Source organism: Haliotis rufescens, unplaced genomic scaffold (genome assembly GCF_023055435.1).
Source record: "Haliotis rufescens isolate VD_foot unplaced genomic scaffold, xgHalRufe1.0.p SCAF_14, whole genome shotgun sequence".
Classification (NCBI taxonomy): Eukaryota; Metazoa; Mollusca; class Gastropoda; order Lepetellida; family Haliotidae; genus Haliotis; species Haliotis rufescens.
Genome location: NW_025963824.1, coordinates 25,649,946 through 25,669,949, shown reverse-complemented (window position 1 = coordinate 25,669,949; position 20,004 = coordinate 25,649,946). Strand labels below are relative to the sequence as shown.

The 20,004-nt window shown below is 39.2% G+C and overlaps 1 protein-coding gene across 10 annotated transcripts in view; it reads right to left on the bottom strand.

Annotated features, from left to right (window-relative positions):
* The window catches only part of LOC124131248 (transcription factor 12-like), a 151,574-nt gene that overhangs the window by 97,072 nt on the left and 34,498 nt on the right, over window positions 1-20,004 (bottom strand). For all 10 annotated transcript variants that reach the window (XM_046494374.2, XM_046494373.2, XM_046494378.2 and 7 more), the window contains one exon: window positions 16,716-16,803. In XM_046494374.2, the coding sequence (XP_046350330.1) occupies window positions 16,716-16,803 (88 nt within the window). The remainder of the gene's footprint in view (window positions 1-16,715; window positions 16,804-20,004) is intronic.

Below are 20,004 nucleotides of genomic sequence, written 5' to 3'. Positions count from 1 at the left end.
CTTGCATAACAGTATTAACACTGTACAGTGCAAAAGTATATTGAGGAAAACAGAGGACAGGTGTCAGCCCATGGATCATTCTTTCAGACCAGGAGTAAGCTGTGCACAAGGACTCCTGAACCCATCCCAGTCCAAGCTGTTGTGAACAAACACAACCAAGCCCTACTGGCCACAGGTCATAACCAACTGGGGGATATCCTGTATAACTCCCTACTCCCAGGCTCGGCCATTCACAGTTGGTAGTGGATACCACTCAAGTAGAGCCGTGTAATACAACATTCACACATGTATTGAATAGAGGCATGTATTCATAAGGCACATAACATATTGATATTCCCTCCAAACCACACGACAATAGACTCTTGTTGTGTTATTCAAAAACACTGCAATTGAAAGAAATATAAAATTCAAATTTGGGCTGATCTATTCGATGATACACCATTCTGAAATATTTTGAATTTCATACCAAACTTTGACATCTTAAAAACCAACGATGCTTGAAAAATGGAATTTGAGGACACTCCAATTTCAAATATCCATGACAATGAGGCGATATTCAATTCATCGTTGGAAAAAATCAAAACATTGTCACGGTAATCTAATACAGCCCAGTCTCCTTTATCGATTGGAATGTGTGGAAACTTCTTCCTGTACGCACATTGTCATTCTATGTCAGTAAATATATTGATATATCTCCTCAATTACATTATAGAGAAGGACAAGCCCTGTTCCCGACTCATCAGTGCCGTGGAGAACAAATATAGACTTGATGAAGGCGCTAACTCACATTACAGAGTGAGTGAGGGAACAGGTACATGTATAGTCGCCAAAGGCTCCTGAATATATTTGTGAAATTGATACAGTGGCGGATGTGTTTGGGACCAAATGGGGAATAATTTGGTTCATCAAATGGGTGAATGAGCAAGTTGAAATTTGTATTTCCAATTCTGAATATATATTTTTACATGGCAATAAAATAAATTGCCATTAAATACTTGAACGATGGAGAGAGAAGAAGTTGGTTGTTTGGTTGGATAGTTGTGGGTGGGTGGGTGAGTGAGTGAGCTAGTGAGCGAGCGGATCTATCTATCTGGGGAGGAACTGATCTATGTATCTGTAAGGAAACTTACAAACAAACCAACACCATCAGTAACAATCACTAAGGCTACATTCCTTGACAGACTAACTAACAAAGGACAGACTATCTCAAAATACAACACATGCAACCATCATATCCCTCAAATACCTCCCGAAAATCCTCACCCATTAAAGTTTTCTAGATTTCTGTTCCAGCTCAGTCACTCCATTGGCTACAAAGTATTGGATATTAAAATATCCCCCCCAAAAAACAGCCTTGTACAATCCCGAAAACTTTCAAAATGAGCATCCAAACACATCAACCAGTTTACAAGGCTAATCCCAATCAACCCAGGAATTCATCATGGCTGAAGGTTGCCCCTCAAGGAAATCAACACTTTACTAGGTGATAGTCCAACTGTAATCAGATATATATGTTATCTTGATTCCCCAAGTTCTTGCCGAGATGTTATAGCTTTTATACACCAGCACAACCCATATACACTTAAAGGAGGTCTATCTTCACTACTAAACACTTCCACAGTTTTTAAGTGTTGAAGCATCAAATCTCTTCCTATGATCTTCAAAATCATTTTTTTTATTGTATTTCAGTCACAAGACCAACACTTCTGGAAAAAAATGCACATGTGTGATTAAAACACATCCACGCAGAAAATTAAAAATAATACATTATCATACCTTAACTAATTTCACAACACCATTCCATTACATTCAGAATATTTATAGGGGCAATACAGGTTCGTATACACAAGCTTGTAATACTAGCTAACGGCACCTGAATCAAGTCTATGCTAGATATAGCCTAGCATGACCTGATACGAGAAATGTGTTCAATATGGCCGACAACAGCTGCAGGCTCCCACCAGATTGGCTTGAGCAACAGGCTAGCATGCTGGTCTCACAGCTGGAAGGGAGAAGCATTTGGCTCAACCAAGCAGGATTAACCTCCATAATAAATACTAAATAGTTCTCCCAGGCTTCACTCACTCTAAGTGGAAACTTCTGCCTCTGCTAGATCATAAGGTAGCCTACCTTAATTTACTGACCCAAAATAATGTATTCACACAATGTTAAAAAAATTGGTGATAAAAACCTTCCTTATACAAAATATATGATACAAAATTATGTGATACCATTCCTAATCATAAAGATACGAAAATGTTTTGCACCTTTGTTTTTGATAGCATTCAACCTAATGAATCAAGCTTATCTTATGATTAAATGCATGAGGGACTATAATTACAATTTCAGAACAGAGTCATCGATATTTTCAAAATCCCAATAAACGAAACAAAATGTCAAACTGTGACACATGTAAATTTTGAATTCATAAGACAACACATCTGCGAAATATCAACTCAGGTTTTGTAAAATTCTCCATTTCACTCAGCATTTCTCAATTTCAACCCTCCAAGCCTTTCCAGGCTGAAAGAATTCTGGGTTGGCTATTTTCCCAAGACACTAGTGAATGAAACAACATCCGTAACCGCGGCAGCAGAAGTCACATGACCCTAGTCGACCCAAACACAGCTAGCTGGCAGTCTGCTGGGGAACATTTGGTGGCAGCATTGATATAAACCAGATACCATACTCCACCACGCTAATACTCCCTAGCAAGTGCTCTAGCTGTGTGATATGGCCCGGCTGGCTGGGCTATATCCAAGCAGGTGCACATGCAAGATGCGGCCATGACAGAGAGCAGATCTAACTAAGAAATGTAAATAAATGGCTGGTGCACTGGTGTGCCACAACAGCCGTGTTGCTTTATGCACTTAGGTACAAGGAAAACTGTTGACTTTTCTTATAGAGAACTTGGCAAGAGAGTGTCAAATAAACAAGTGCACTGTCGCTTGTCCCACTAAGATATACACACTGCTGAAATCTCTTGCAATCATAAAACATGGCTAAAAGCTGGCGTTTCAGTTGACTTTCAACATTACATTTTTGTTCCAAAGAATTTGAGTTGGAAAATTGTCTTTCCATGCTTTGCACAAGAAAAAGCAATTATCACAAAAAATGTTTATTTACGTAAGTAAAGGCAGGGGCTTTTGTTACATGTGATGCAGTCAATATTCACCTGCCCCAAATGTGGTGCAACTTGGTGCAACTTGGTGCAACATCGTCATCCGTGTGTCGGATTTGAAGTGAGGGAATGTCTCTTAACTTGCTCTCAGCAACACCCAGGGCACCGTTCCACAAAGCGATCGCAGTGCTACGATAGTCGTAAGTCTATATGAAAGTATGGGAGTTACGATCACCTTGGCACTACGACAGTCGTAAGTCTATGTACAAGTATGGGAGTTACGATCACCTTGGCGCTACGATCGCTTTGTGGAATGGACCCCAGCTACACAACGACAGCCTGTAACTACTTGAGACCGGACCAGCAAACTAATGATTGAAAGCATGAGCAACGATCAAAGACAAGGTCTGCCACATCACAGATCCTTCGCATAGTCAACAAGAATGTTTGTTTGTTTAATGCCGCACTCAGCAATATTCCAACTATATGACAGCAGTCTGTACACAATCAAATCTGGACCAGACAATCCAGTGACTGAAATTGTGGGCAAGAATCCACACACAACAAACAGGGATTCACAGCATATTCAAATATTATTACTTCAATATATGCAAATAGAAGCACAGTGTACATTAATGTCACACGACAACAGCTGTCTCACACAAACTGTTACCACACAGGATGTGGTTTTTTTATGTCCGATTTGCTATCAGCAAGGAGAATGAACCGAACTATCTACATACATCCATGTGGATCAGTTCAGACAAGCAACAGAGGGAGTGAGTTGGGTTTAACGCCAATTTGAACAGCGTTCCATTTGTATTACAGAGCATCAGTTTAATGTGGGATGAAAGCCCAAAGGGATGCAGGTCTGAGACGTTTACCACTTTGGTGAAACCCACAAGCACGGGTATGGTTCTGACAAACCTAGAAACATAATCAGGGCGAACCAGGATTTCGAACCCACGATTACAGGGTTCTGGCATGAGTTTTACTACTTCTTTGAGCAATATTTCAGTCTATCACAGCTTATCAGTTTAATGTGGGAGGAAAACCTGAAGTGATGCTTGTCTCAGATGTGTACTACCCTGACTAAACCCACCCACGAGAAGTGGGATGGTGCTGACAAGCCCAGACACAATCAGGGTGAAGCTGTTTGAGCCCACAGTGTTCAGGGACAAAAGACAAACAACTGTAAACAAGACAAAAAGGGAGCAGACCTCACAAATATCCCCGACTTCGACTCATATTTATAAGTTCAAAACATGAAAAAGGCAATAATTTCTCAGAAAATCTATTTATCGATATCAAACTTTGCACTGCACCTCTCCTATTGGTATAAAAACTGTGCACCCAATTGGAAAAGAATCTATGAAGTTGATTGTAAGTTATAGGTCGCACAAATGTTGAAGTGAAATAATTCTAAGTAAAAAATGAAAGAAAGCTCCTTCGTTAAAGAAAATCCAAATATTGAAATCAAACTTTGTTCTGCACCTCTCCTATAGGTATATAAAGTGTTCACTAAGTTTGACTAAGAATCGATCCTAATTGTGTGGATCGATGCTCATGATATTAATCACTGGATTGTCTGGTCAAGACTCGAATATTTACAGACCGCCGTCATAGAGCTGGAATATTGCTGAGTGCGGCATTAAACAACACACAAACAAAACAAAGATTATCTGTCCCTTGACTTGAAACAAATAGACAAAGATATATTCACTCGGGAAACATAATCAGCAATTCCAAGTTCTTCATATTACCTATAATCTTTTGTCTGGGAAAATGTAGTTTCTTGAACTAAAATGGAGAATTCAACGAAGTTATTGTTGGACAGACACCACACGACGTTATGGAATCATGAGCAATGGACGACGTCATCTTCAGTTGCTTGTTCATGATGTCACATTGATATGAGCTTCTTTGCAAACGATGAAAACAATTGTCATGACAGACAAAACACACAAAATAATGAGCAGGCAAAAGAGCCCATGCCCACCTCCACAATCAACCACATTATGGCCACGATATTAATATCCAGCTGCACGTTTCTTTGACCACAATACTGCAACCATGTACCAATCATATTCCGGCCCCAATGAATCTACACAGCACAGTCTGCTGAAGATATATGCATGTACACCTTATCTACCCAGTTCTACTTGCAGTAACAGCTGCAGGTGAACTGTTTACACAACAAATGTCCGAATGATTCTCCAACATTACGGTGTGTAGAATGACCCACTGTAACGGGTTATCTGGCAGGTGCTGGTTCCCTCAGCAAGTGGCCAGACAGCTGTAGTAGCCACACTCTGGTCTGTCCAGACACCTGGGACACAGATGCTGGTCTGGGTGGGGGGACCGCCTCACTCCCTGATAGACACCAGCAGGTGCTAGGCAATACACGATTTACTGCATGGCATAGCATGTGCTGATATGAGCCGTAGCACATAGCTGTGCAGATTGTTGTGATACTGGGTGGAACTGTTTAGTCCTCTACACCCATCTTGCTATTTCTATCACTGCTGATCTGATTGCTGCGGAAGTGCAGTCTTATCACACGTCGAAGGGGAGAGCTTCTTGCCATGGGACTCAGATAATCACTTTAGAATCCCCCTGCGTAATACGAATGATATAGCAAACACATTAAGTACACATCAAATTAGCACTTCCTTTTCCGTTTTCTACCTCAATCACAAGCATTTAGATTGGAATTCAGACTGAAAAATACGAAAAACATCATTTTCCACTTACTTGTGTTAAAATGATCAAAATAAAACCGTTAAACATTAAATGTTGAAATAAAAAATTGTAATAAAGGAAGCGATTAACATTCAAAAGCTCTCCATATCCTGATATTGTTCTCTGTTGTTCTGGTGTTGAAGCATCATTCTCCCAACATTATGAGCTGACATTATCTCCATAATATTTATTTTGACATTTAACATGAATTTTGTAATGATGACTAATGTATGGAGCTATGTTTTTGTTTTGAATATTCATGTTTCAGTCTGTCACAAAAACAACCAACTGTCGGGGGCATGGGTGTCCCAGTCGTCTAAAGCGTTAAGCTTAAAAGCGGCATTAAACCCAACTCACTCACTCACTCACTCATGTTTCAGTCTGGCACAAAAACAACCAACTATTCCATTGCCACCATTCAGACATATTCGGCTATAAACATATTTGCTACCATTTCTTTTACACAGATGTCTGCCACACTCAATGTACAGTTCTGCTACCTTTATAAACATTGACACACTTCTGATATATATAAATGCTATCACCAATATTGCAACATAGATGTACGTAGCCATCAGTTCTGGTGTAGACGTCTGCTGCCACCAGTTCTGGTGCAGACGTCTGCTGCCACCAGTGCAGGTTTGCAGCAGAAGCAGCAGCATCAGACACACAGCTGGTTTTCTTCTCCTGCGTTAGCCCTCCACCTGGGGCCGATCTGACCCACATCTATTACCAAGCTGCAGCACAGATTACGCACACAGGCCAAGGGAAGATGACTTACATTGCAGTTCAGAAGATGGAGCTCCCACAGGCCAAGGGAAGATGTTTTCTGTTGGAGTACAGAAGATGGAGCTCCCACAGGCCAAGGGAAGATGTTTTCTGTTGCAATACAGAAGGTATAGTTCCCACAGGCCAAGGGAATATGACTTATGTTGCAATACAGAAGACAGCGCTACCACAGGCCAAGGGAAGATGACTTCAACTGCAGTCACAGAGCTCCCACAGGCTAAGGGAAGACTCTTTCTCTGTTTCAGACACAAAAGACAGATCTTTTACAAAGCTTGGGAAGATGACTTCTGTTGCAAGACAGAAAATAGAGACCTCACAGGCCAAGGATAGATGGCGGTCTGTTGAAGGCACAGCTGAAATAGAGCTCCAACAGGCCAGGAAATGGAAACAGAGCTTCCAATGGCCAAGGAAGATGTCTGCCTTCTGTCACTTAATGAAAACTTACGCACTTATGGACAGCTGACAATATTCGGACAGATTTTAGACAAATAACCCATCTAAATTGTAAATATTTAGAAAGATTTGACACATAAATTTGATCAGATAAAAATTATTCCAATTCTAAACTTATACCAAAAGAATTACATGTATACAGTTCTTTATTCCTGATTTGACATCCAAAACTGAATAAAAAAATATATCTAAAATCCAAACCAAAACTACTAAAATGTGAGAGATTTTCTGTATATATTAGTTCATTACATTTGGGAGTCCTTTAGGCCAAGAACGTATTTCACAAGATTCATGACGACAGTTCAATCAAGTTGATTAAGTGAAATATTCTATATATTTGCACTTATGGAGGTATAAATGGACCAAAAAACAATGTGCACACTTTGTGTAAATCCATCAACTCTCCAGAATACAACTCCACTTTTGCCTCAGATGACTGGGCCACCCGTGCCCCCCTATTCCAAGATACATAGAGGGGCACGGTGGCCCAGTCGTCTAAGGCAAAAGCCGTGATTCACTGTGCAGAGTTGCATCCCTTGGGCATGCCAGAAACCTATGAATGTGGGTTCAAATCCCAGTTCTCCCTGATTATGTTTTGAGGTTTGTCAGCACCATACCCGTGCTCGTGGGTTTCATCAAAGTGGTAAAAGTCTTAGACCTGTATGGTCATATGTTGAGAAGCAGTTTCAAAACGGGCATCTGATCGTCAGTTTGTAGGCGTAGTGATTGCACTTTTGGAGTACTTACTGCATTTCAGCCAGGCCTTCTGGATGGGGTTTTTAGCTGCAGAGAAGCAGTCGGAAGTCTGTGTTGCTATAAACATCTGTGCCCAGGCTGGTCGAATGTGCGCCATGCACCGACATATGGCACAATATCCCTGGGCAGACGACTGGGTAATGTCAACACACAAGGAACCGACACTTCACAGGTTACAACAAAACTGGGACAATTCATGCAGAAGAGCTTCCCAGAGAAACTTGACAAAACTAGAAATCACACATTTTAGCTGAAAATTGCATAAATGTAACTATTTCTCAACCAAAGAGCAAAACTCATTCAGCAACACCCTTTTTACAGGGTTCTATTTGAAAAGGGTAAATCCTGTTCACAAGTGAAGACAAATGTGAAAATTATTGATAAAATATATGAGGGAGCTAGTGCTCAAAACATTTTCTTCCTTCTCCCTATTATCGTCATTATTTTCATTCTCAGCTCCCTGGGGATCATACAACCCAAGCTGCCTTATTAGTCACTTGAAGGTTAATAGTCGCATTCCATCCCATCCTACCACGTACCCGTTTTTACTGCTGTGTGAACAGAGGCATTTCGAACAAAGTCTCTTGCCTAAGGAGACACCACGTGTTACATGTGTTTCAGTGTGGGGCAGGACCAAAGCCCAAGAAACCCTCAGGAGTCAGTGAGTGAGTGAGTATGGTTTTATGCCGCTTTTAGCAATATTCCAGCAATATCACGGTGGGGGACACCAGAAATGGGCTTCACACATTGTACCCATGTTGGGAATTGAACCCAGGTCTTCAGCATGATGAGCGAAGGTTTTAACCACTGGGCTACCCGACCGCCCCTCCCTCAGGGCTGAACAGTCACCCATCCACTACTCTCTGCAACCAACGTACAAAATACTTTGATAAATATGAAACAAAACTGCAATGAAAAGACAAAGAGTGAGTGAGTGAGTATGGTTTTACGCCGCTTTTAGCAATATTCCAGCAATATCACGGCAGGGGGGTGGACACCAGAAATGGGCTTCATACATTGTACCCATGTCGGGAATCGAACCCGGGTCTTCGGCGTGACAAGCGAACGCTTTAACCACTAGGCTCCCCGACAGCCCCGAAAAGACAAAGAAGCAAGTGTGTATTTGGATCTCATTACACTGGGTTACATATAGACTTGGACAGGGTGACCAGTGGTCGAAAACATGAGCAATGATTGGATGACACGCCACCAGACAGGTCACACACCACCTGATCCTTATTTCGATCATCGCCTACAACAATGAGTGGACTGTGACCCTGAATCCCAAGAAAGGAAAACTTGATATTCTAAAAAAAAAAATCACAACAACGAATATCTTACTGGTTATTTAGACAAGATGGAGCTAATGGGGACCACCATTTGAGCCTCGGAATCCTGACACGAGCCCCAAGGAGGAAGGAAAGCACTATATTCTACAAAAAACAGCAACAATCTACGATCTGATATTTAAGTTCAACAAAATGCTTATCTGAATCTTGGCCAAAAATGTACATCCAGCCACACAGCCATGTACTTTAGCCCAAATGATACTTAAACGAAACACCGCAGAGAGGCAATAAATATCTAGATGTGGAATAATTCCCCAGATAACATTCCCATTTCCTCCAAATTCACCACACTGCAAGCTGCCACAGAATATAGGAGCTAAATCCCAGTATCGCCCTGGCAATCGGCCAATGACAGCGTGTGTAACATATCAGGCATGTGCTTGGGATGAGATAGTGCAGATGCAGAGAGAGCCTCTACACCATTCAAAAACACCTGGCTACAAAAACTGCAGGACAAATGGGAAGAGAATTAGGTGGCTACATGTGTTATTGATCCTCATTGGTGGCAACAGTAGCAGCTAGCAGTAATTAACCAATCAAATTGAGTGTACTTTATGACTTTAGGCCACCCATGGTATAACAGTTAATACTGACCATGTTTGTATGGACTGGGGTGTTGGTGGATGGAACCGACCACACAAGTAAAATAAACAATTTAAGTAGAGCAGACATGTCAAACAGGAGTCGATTGAGTGACATGGGAGGCCATGGAGTGAAATCATCTGACATGTCAACTGCGAAAACAACAGTCGAGTTGAACCGCTCACAATTATGGTTACATAACAATCTTTCGGCACGTTACTGATTGTCAACTCAATAACCCTTATCTGGTCCAAGCATATCCATGTCGGGAGAGAGCGAATTTAATACAACTGTTGTCAGCAAATGCCAGCTACATCACTGCACTGATAACTAAATCTGGTCAGGCAAACCAATGGTTGATAGTATCCTCCAGTGGTCAGAATGTGCTCGGATCTGAGCAGAGATTGTGGAGTTTCAAGTTACAAAATGACATTCCATTAACAGGCTCAGTGCTGGTCCTTATGCACAGGGGCCTAGGGATGGTGTATCTTTAAGACAGATAACGGAGATCATATTACCAAGAAAAAACCACTGTGTAACAAAGTTAGTAAGCTATTTCAGTGTACAAAATCAGATCTGGTCAGGTAAACCAATGGCTGATACAAATGCGAGCAATATCACTGTACAAACAAAATTCTGATTACAAAAAAAGTGGTTGATAGCAGGAGCACCAATCCTTGTACCAGGTTGATTGACACAATATGCCAGAACTCATTGAAGTCACACCTTAAAGCTTGATTAACAGACGCGTGAAACCGGGGAACTCATTCCTCTGGGCATTTAGTCTCAAACAAGTAAATACTTGCAAGACAAAACCCTTCCACTAAAGAGTTGCCCATCACTTCTCAGAAAGAACTCCATTTAACTCCTAATGGACTAGACTACTTTCCCTTACCCCGGGTTATAAACCCTATAACGCCCCAGCCAGCAGTTGAATATTCCTCCACAGCCTCCAAGGCAACCAGCATCCCTAGTCAGTTTACAAGAAACAAGCTGATCCAGCCAACAACAACCGAACAGGACTATTTTTATATGTATAATGACAAGATGGAGGTAAATACCACAAGCAAATCACCACCTTGGCGTATTTTGGAATTTGTCTAAAATAATATTATCCTTGTTCATTTGGACATATTTTGAGCTTTGAAAAGATTTCCCTAACTATCACATTGTCACTTTCAAAGATTGAATATCTATACTGAAACAATTTGAACTTTGAAACATTTGCCCAAAGGCAGCCAACATAACTATCAGCAATTGAACAATTAGCATCATCATGACCAACTTCTCACATTTATTACAAAGAACAAGTCAGAAATCTAAATTATTAGGTCTTTAAGTTACATGCCCAGACAGATGCTGCAGCATCATTGAAGACAGTGCTTGAATTGCAGGTACTAGCATCTGTACCAAAATGCAGCACTGATATAATAAAGAAGTTAAAATCTATGTCATTTCAAAGAAAAGTATTTCAAATCAACCAACCATAACACTGAAACTATAATTCTAAAAAAATAAAGTCAAGTCTAATCCTTTAAACCTTTTAATGAGTAATTTCACTCCAGGGTAATCTGTTGCTGTTAATCAGTGTTACAGTATACTGATCTGTCCGACAACATGATGTACAAAAGCAGGTGCCTCACACACAGCGCCACCTGTGTTCCTGATGTGATAACAGCCCATATGCAACAGGTGACAGCTTCCAGTTGTTGGAATCAGCCAATCAGACCCGGACTCACAATGGAACAGCACACAATCAACCAATCAGAGGAGTGGATTTCTGCTGGTCGTGGGATATGTACCAGAATACAATGCTTCCTTTCATCACAGGTGGTATACCATACAAACTGCTCTGATTCAACATATGTTCCTAAATCCCATTACACATTACCAGATGAACAATGACAATTTTGACCTAACAGAAAACAGCTTACAGCAATAAACTAACAGTAATTCTGACACACGTGTGGATTGAGGTGGAATTTTGACTTGCAGTTCTAAAAAAGATATTTCAGTTAAAAATGTGCAAAAGATAGGCATGCTTTATTAGAATTGATTGAAAAAAACATCAATATTACAATTTGTTGTTAGTGAATGAGTATGGTTTAGCAATATTCCAGTAATATCATGGCGGGGGATATCAGAAATGGGTTTCACACATGGTAACCATGACTTGTGGGGAATGGAACCTAGACCTTCGGCGTGACAAGCAAACGCTTCAACCACTAGGCTACCCCACTGCTCCCAATTTGTTGTTGAAAGAAAGTAGCCAGTTAGATTAACAGTAAAATGAGTGAATATGGTTTTACGCTGCTTTCAGCAATATTCCAGCAATATCATGGTGGGAAACGTTTAACATAGAAGTCAAGACCTGGACAATATATTTAAGAATTAACACCTAAAAAAAGTAAAAATCATCCAAAAAGGGTTCACTACAATATCACTTTTATAATTATACACCAAATACCACGTCATGACTTTTCCGAAGATAACTTCAACAAATAAATTTTAAAATGAGTTCACTTAGCCTCAACAATGCTTTTCTGCTCGCAACAGCAAATATTAGATGTCGGAAACCATTAGTAGAGGCAAGTAGCCCTCTTTAACATCATAAACCTAAATAAATCTCAAGTGAAGAACAGGCATATTTTTCTTTAATTATTTAAAAGAAACTATCAATTTATGTCTAATGTCATTGTCACTCATTTCGTAAAGTCACCCTGCAGGAAGAATTAATGACAAAATTGATCATTAAACATTAATATTGTTTGTCGTGATAATTCCCACTTCAACAACAAGGCAGTGCAGCTTCAGGAACGACCATCCCTCCATTAGGGATCACGGCGTCAGATGACTAATATTGATTACACCATCACAATTGATGCTGATATTAAATATTCATTAAGAATGTTCACCATTTCTAAAAGAATTCACAAAATGACATTACCCAATCCAACTAGCAGTAGAAGAGACATTATCAATTGATTAATATTGAATTTGATTATTTTTCATTGAGGTTATTGCATTTATGTTATTTAGAGAAAAAGGAAGACACATCATAATATGCTGAATGTGGTTGTGTCAGGAGTGAGTGAGTGAGAACGGTTTTACGCCGCAATATTCCAGCAATATCACGGCGGGGCACACCAGAAATGCGCTTCACACATTGTACCCATGTCGGGAATCGAACCGGGGTCTTTGGCGTGACAAGCAAACCCTTTAACCACTAGGCTACCCGACCGCCCCGGTTGTGTCAGGAAACTCAGGAAATACGCCACCACTGGGCCGTTACCTTGAGGTGAGGTACAATGTGCTTTAACGTCGCAGTTACGATTAATGCACTGATACAGCGACATGCATGTGTGTCAATGTGTCGCTGTGTGTCGTGCGTGAGAGCGTGCATGCTCATATCGTTTTTTCTTGTCTGGACATACATGGTTCTATAGAGCCAGCCAACTGAGATACCATGCTACAGTTTAACATGAATACCCCCTTAGACACACTGACAGTATACCAAGTTAGATTCCAACCAGTCCTTATCCCCATACACCATAATACGGACCAGCAGGCAAGGTAATAAAAAGTACCATCAAATAATGTTGTTTGGAATGACACAGCCAGGGAGTGAACAACCTACCTTCCGCTCTCTGGGCAAACGCTTCACCCACAACACCATGGAAGCAGTCATGTTACTTACAGACAATGATGTGTGAATATCAATCACAAAGTATCATTCTTCATATTGTAACATTCAGACAGAGAGCGAGTAAGGTTTTAGAAATACTCCAGAATTATTACAGAGAAACTAAAAAGAAAAGATATTTCATCAGATTTCTCCTATTTCAAAATAATTCTATTTGTAACTTTTCTAAGAAAACTTTTATTTAAGAAAATATTGCATTAATTTATGAACATACTCTTTCTTAATGCTCTAAATTGTGCAAGTTCAAATAAAATATAAAGCTGTTTGTCATTGAATTTCTACATTTTGGTCGGAATTTTAATTTTTTAAAATTCAAGATTTTCTTTCATGTAACTAACCTTAACTCCACCCTGACAACATGACTCACCATTTTTTACTTTCCTCACCATTTTTTTCTTTCTTCACCATTAATTTTTTAATCTTCCTCAAAATTATGTATTTTCCTCACCATTTTGAATTTCACCATTTTGTATTTTCTTCAACATTTTGAATTATCCTCAACATTTTGAATTTTCCCCACCATTTTGTGTTTTCCTCAACATTTTGAATTTTCCTCAACATTTTGAATTTTCCTCACCAAGCGTCCTGTCTGACAAGGAAAATCTCTTAAACGAGAAATGAAAATTGTTCTGTCCTTGTGGAAATGAACAGACTAGGAAGACATGTACTTGTTTGTTTGTTTGTTTGTTTGTTTGTTTGTTGTTTAACGGGCAGAGATATACAACTCACAACAAGATAAGGTACATTCACAACTGGAAGGCTGTGTTGCAATACCGACAAGCCATGACAGATTAATCATGGTCATATGACAAAATCGGGTGTTTCTTAACGTCTTTTGAGTAGTATACTAAACACGATGTGGGACTCAGGAGGAACTGAACATAGGTATATATACAGTATATACACCCAGCGCAGGAGAAACAGAACCACCCACGATCCATATGTTTCATATCCCAGCTATCAACATCATCAGGCAGAGGAAATATTTTTATCTGGTTTTAATCAAACTGGCAATCTCAGCCTCATCATCAGATTCTCTAAACATATATTTATTTGCATATCGGAAGCTGCTCTGAAAAGAGTGCAATAAAATCGAGAAATAGAAGACAGCATCTTTATCGGCTAATCTAAAGGAACCATTGAGAGTAAGTCACGCTCAATTCTTTTCCTCGGCCTGGCAAATAACTTGAACCTTTAACAAATAAAGTGAGATTTATGTATTTACACAGATTTCAGGTAAATCATCAATTTCTTTGTATCCATGGCAACGAGATTGGCAGCACCTGAGAAACACACCATAAAAGGTGGTTGAACAAGAGAAAGTTCCAGTCTACAACAGCCAATAAACAATGTTCACAGGACAAAATAGAATATGTTCGGGACAAAATCACCGCGATACCCAATAATGGTTTCTGGTTAAATGAAAGGAATTATTGACCAGAGAGTGATTCAGATGTATATCATTCTCCTGCTTCTGTTGCCATTTTGTGCATCCTTCTCGTGGCCAATACATTTTGTATCATCCATTTTGTTGCCTATGAGAGGGTTGGAGTTCAAGTGAAGCTGCATATTCTCATAAAATACGCAAAATATATCTCAATTACCCAACTAAAAGGTTGGATGATCGTGTACAAATATGCATGAAAATTTCCAAAACTAAACGGTAAAGCACTTGGCATAATATATCCCATTAAATTCTTTCTAACTTGCATACCTGTATTTCTCCACAGATCTAAATTTCTTAACGGAATGCAAGCATCACATACATACAATACTGCAGTGAATAATGCGCAATAACAGTGCTATGCCTCATTAGTGTTCGAAATAATTTTTAAATCCAACAAGAGAGTCGGGTAGTTGACCCATAAGTGTTGCCAGTCCATCTTCAAAGCTACCTGCCCACCTTCAGGCATCAGAAATTTTGAAAAATTGCCGAAACTAAGAGACAAATCATATCTTGATTCAGATGAAACAATGCAAACTACTGTTACCTACAAGGAGTTATAATAAAACTGAATACCTAAGTAGTCTTAAAATTATCTGCCAGACAGTCGGGTATGTGGAGGAAAATTTCATGCAGCCCGACAGAAACGTTACCAGCTACGGGCAGGCAGTTCTTTCAGACACTGTGTCTCGCTTATAGTTCATTAGTCATGTATATCTTTCTTGCGAGTTCATGTACACATGGAAAAGCATAAAAACAGATACAGAACCTGAAACACCATCTTGAGCAGAATTAATTGGTATAAAAATACCAAACAGACTTGATCCAAGGGAGTGAAAATATATTGAATACCCAATGAAAACTATCAATAGCCAATGTGAATGATAAGTAATCTGAGGCCCTAGTAGGTAATAACATTTCGTATGATCTGATGCTAATGACTCATATGAAAAAGTGACGATAAAAACATGATCCAAATGGAACAAAGGATTCAATGAGAACAAAATATGGAAGTAATAAGTGAGTGACAGGTTATAGATCCATGCGACTGCATTTTGCACAATATAAATGCTGGTTTAAAGAGGGAGACAGATTGACGGCGTGGAACTTGATAAGGATATACATCAGATCCGTAGTAATTTGTAACTTACACAAAGTCCATAACATAATGCCTGATTAATTCTTGGAGGAGAAGTCAGTTGTTTTATACAAACAGACTTGATAAAAATACATTCTGATACCAAAGTGAAATGATGGCTTGGTCAGATTACCTGATAGTCTTTTTTCACCTTGGTACTTTTTCATGTACAGAATCCCTGGACAAGTCTGTCAGGAATCACACCTGATCCCGAGTTGAGATATACTGCCATTGAGACAACGAGAGGTTGCACCTGATCTCGAGTCTAATATACCACCAATGAGAGGTCACACTGATCTCCGGAGTCGAGATATACTACCAGTGAGACAGAATGAGTGAGTATGGTTTAACACCGCTTTTAGCAATATTCCAGCAATATCACGGCAGAGGACACCAGAAATGGGCTTCACACATTGTACCCATGTCGGGAATCGAACCCGGGTCTTCGGTGTGATGAGCAAACGCTTTAACCACTAGGCTCCACCAGTTAGACTTTTTACTCCCAACATTGTGAAATTTCGGCAGGCGAATCTGCAAAAAATGTAGCTAAGGAGATAACAACCACTAATAACTGCCCCCTGCAGGAGCAATGATGTGGTGCTCCACGTGGAACTAAATCACCAAAGCAGTACACCTACCTCCTTTGTACCCAGGGTACATAGTAGATTCCGGTGGTGGGTTCGGGCCATTTTTCATTGGTTGACCGGGTACGGGTGGGGAAAACATCTGGAAAAGAAAGATTCATCAACAACTACAGATAAATCTCAAGTCTGGTGTCCAACAAGTAACTCCAGAGACAAAACATTCCTATCAATCCTATTGACAGATTCTTCAGTTATAAAACCTCCTGATTAGAATCGATCCTCTCAAAAATAGGATTCCCTCATCTTCGTCAAAACATCAGCAAATACTGAGATGACTTTTATGCGTATTTACTAATTTTACGAAGAGAAAACCAAGAATCTTTCACAAACTGTAGCCATGTGGCTTCAAACCTTGTCTTGGGGAGACAAGCTGGAACACTTCACGCAGGGACAACTCACCACCCCTGCTGAACGGGAGCAAACATTTTTGCCTGTCTGCCATACCCTACTAAGGGAGACAACTATGTATGCAGGTTTTTTAACTTTCCTCCAGACGTATCGAATATACATCCCTAATATGCTTGGCATACACTAAAACAAGTCATTACCCAAATCAAATTATACTTTCTTTCCCAAGACGCATTTAAAGTTGTTTTTTCAAAACTCAATGCCTTCCTGATTGGTAATCCAGAGCAGTATCAACTTATCCTGACTAATCCAATCTTCGAGACTCTGGAGGGACGCAATCATAGTTCATTTATTATTAACTGATAAAATTAATGAATGATTTTGCAATTGCTTCTGCATGAAGTCACAAATCGGCAATAAACGTCCGCAAGATCACAAGTGATAAAACGGTAAAAGGCGAACGGTCATAACAAAAATAAGACTTGGTGTAGAATTTTGATTATGCTATTTACACGTTTGAACTCAAAACCTCTCAATAATCGCAGTTTCAATTATCGCCATTCAATACAACGAAACAAAATAATTTTCAAATTACCAGATCTCATTTTCGGGCTGAAAATCAATTAGTCCATCGCCCGTGCTTTCACTACCATAAACTGTATCTAACAGCACTGATGATTGTAAGCCACCAGCATCGATCATCTCAATGCTTCACGACGCTCGCGCTTGCAGGCGGATTTCACGATTAGCCTTAACTTGTCAATTCAGCCAATAAACGTCTTTGATCTAAGACTTTGACAGTGAAACCAAATCGGCAGACAACTTTGTGTAGTATTCCCACTTTTAGTATTTCCGTCTGGAAATTATTTGTTTTCAACCTCTCCGAAGGACGAGGCAAATACAACAAGTAGATTAGTAAACAATAGTGACGATTTCAGGAGGAATATGATCGTTGTAAGATATTTCAGTCTGATAAGTCAAGATTTCTCAACAGATTCCTACACAATTCAAACACCGGTATTATTTACATGATCAAGAATATAAAATGAGTTTTCAAAATTTGAGTGTTTCTGCATATTCTGTTGACAGACAATGTATTTCTGTGATGTAATGGTGCTTGGTGAATATAGAGAAGTATCGCCCTAATTTCACTGACAATGAAGTAAGATGTGAAGTTGGCAGCCAGATGTTAAATTCATTTCAATAAATCATCAAGGTCGGACACATAAGTCTAAGTTGAAAGCTAAAAACGTGCAAACATATTGAACACACATGTTCGTATCTTGATAATTGCCCAAAGATATTCTGGTTTTCTTGCCTCTCCAATTTGTATTATTTTATTATGATTATTTTTACTTTTTGGTATCAAAATCAGAAAAAAAGATTATATCTGCAGTACATTTATAAACAAAAAAATATACCAAACCAATCTTATAACTTTATGAATATTGGATCATGTAATAAATCATTATTAAATGATTAAACACATATTGCAGGGTCATAATTCTAATACTGTGCGATTTGCCTTTGGTGTAAATTACACGTATGAGATATCAAATTTACCCCACCTATGGGATATAACCAATTATATGTCAGCAGGGTGTTACTTCCAATTATACATCATATATCACATGGCCACTAGGCAGTGAATATCACAGTAAGAGCAGAATAATTACAAGGTCAAACTTAGGTTTGTTTTCCTTTAAACTGTCCAAATCAAGACTTAATTCTGAAAGTACATTTGTGGTTTAATTATATATTCAAACCATATCTTGACATTCTGTAACTAATCATGCCAAACCAGTGGTTGATATAATGAACAAAAAAATGACAAAAACATTTGAGTCCACCTGCCCAAAGTTGCACCTTTGCATCATTTTCAGTAGATGTTAGTGTCATCATATGGACTTTCACAAGCTGAGCTGACTGAACCCAACAGTTTTATTTGACTTGGGCTTCAAACTAGGGCTAAAGTTATAGACTGGACTGAATGCCATCCACCAAGCATAATACTTGACCACAACCCAAAACATCAACAAGCAAATTAGAGCACTGGTGTACTTATGACACTTTTGTTTGAGATTTTGTTTAAATACATCACCCAAGTTGTGCTGTTCTTGATGTTCAGCACTGGACAAAGGACGGGAGTTAAGAAGGGCCAATTATTACCTTAATAGTCGGCTGAGAATGAAAATCTGATTGGCTAATTCTTTTGATGAAGACCTGAAACTTTATGGATAACTTCTTTATTGTTTGTATCAACGTTTCAGGGCTACTTCTTTCCCCTACGTCCCCTACGTCCCTCACCTGATGAAGTAGCCCTGAAACATTGTTACCAACAACAAAGACGTTATCCATAAAAGTTTCAAGTCTATTCTTCCAACTTCTTAAAGCCTGTCAAAGACTTGAATCTTTTGACACTGTTATATCTGGCCAAATATGTGTAAATTGCGTAAAACGTTATCACCTAAAAATATATCCACTTTGAAACATCTGTCCAGATTCATCGTACATTTGAACTCATTATTGCGTTAAGGTGTCTAATTTTATTTCTTTTGATTATTATTATTATTATTATTATTATTATTAATTATTATTTTATTTGCTTAATTTTTTTAATTTTTTTATTTTAGGCTTGTTACCATCTTGATCTGCATTGTATATTATATGTTGTATATATATATGTATACTCTTGTACCACCGTTGGTGGTTTTTCAGAGAAATCAAACTGAAACTGAAATGACAATTAACCGTGTCCCGAAGCTACTCCCATGAAAACCAGAAAAAACAAAACAAAACAAATACCCTGGGAGAGAACCGTCTATCTGAAATACCTAACACCTATTCAGGTACATCACTGAGCTCCCACATAAATTTCCACCCAATCATCGTGGTCACATTATTTCACGTACAGAGCTGATCTAAATAAAGAAAG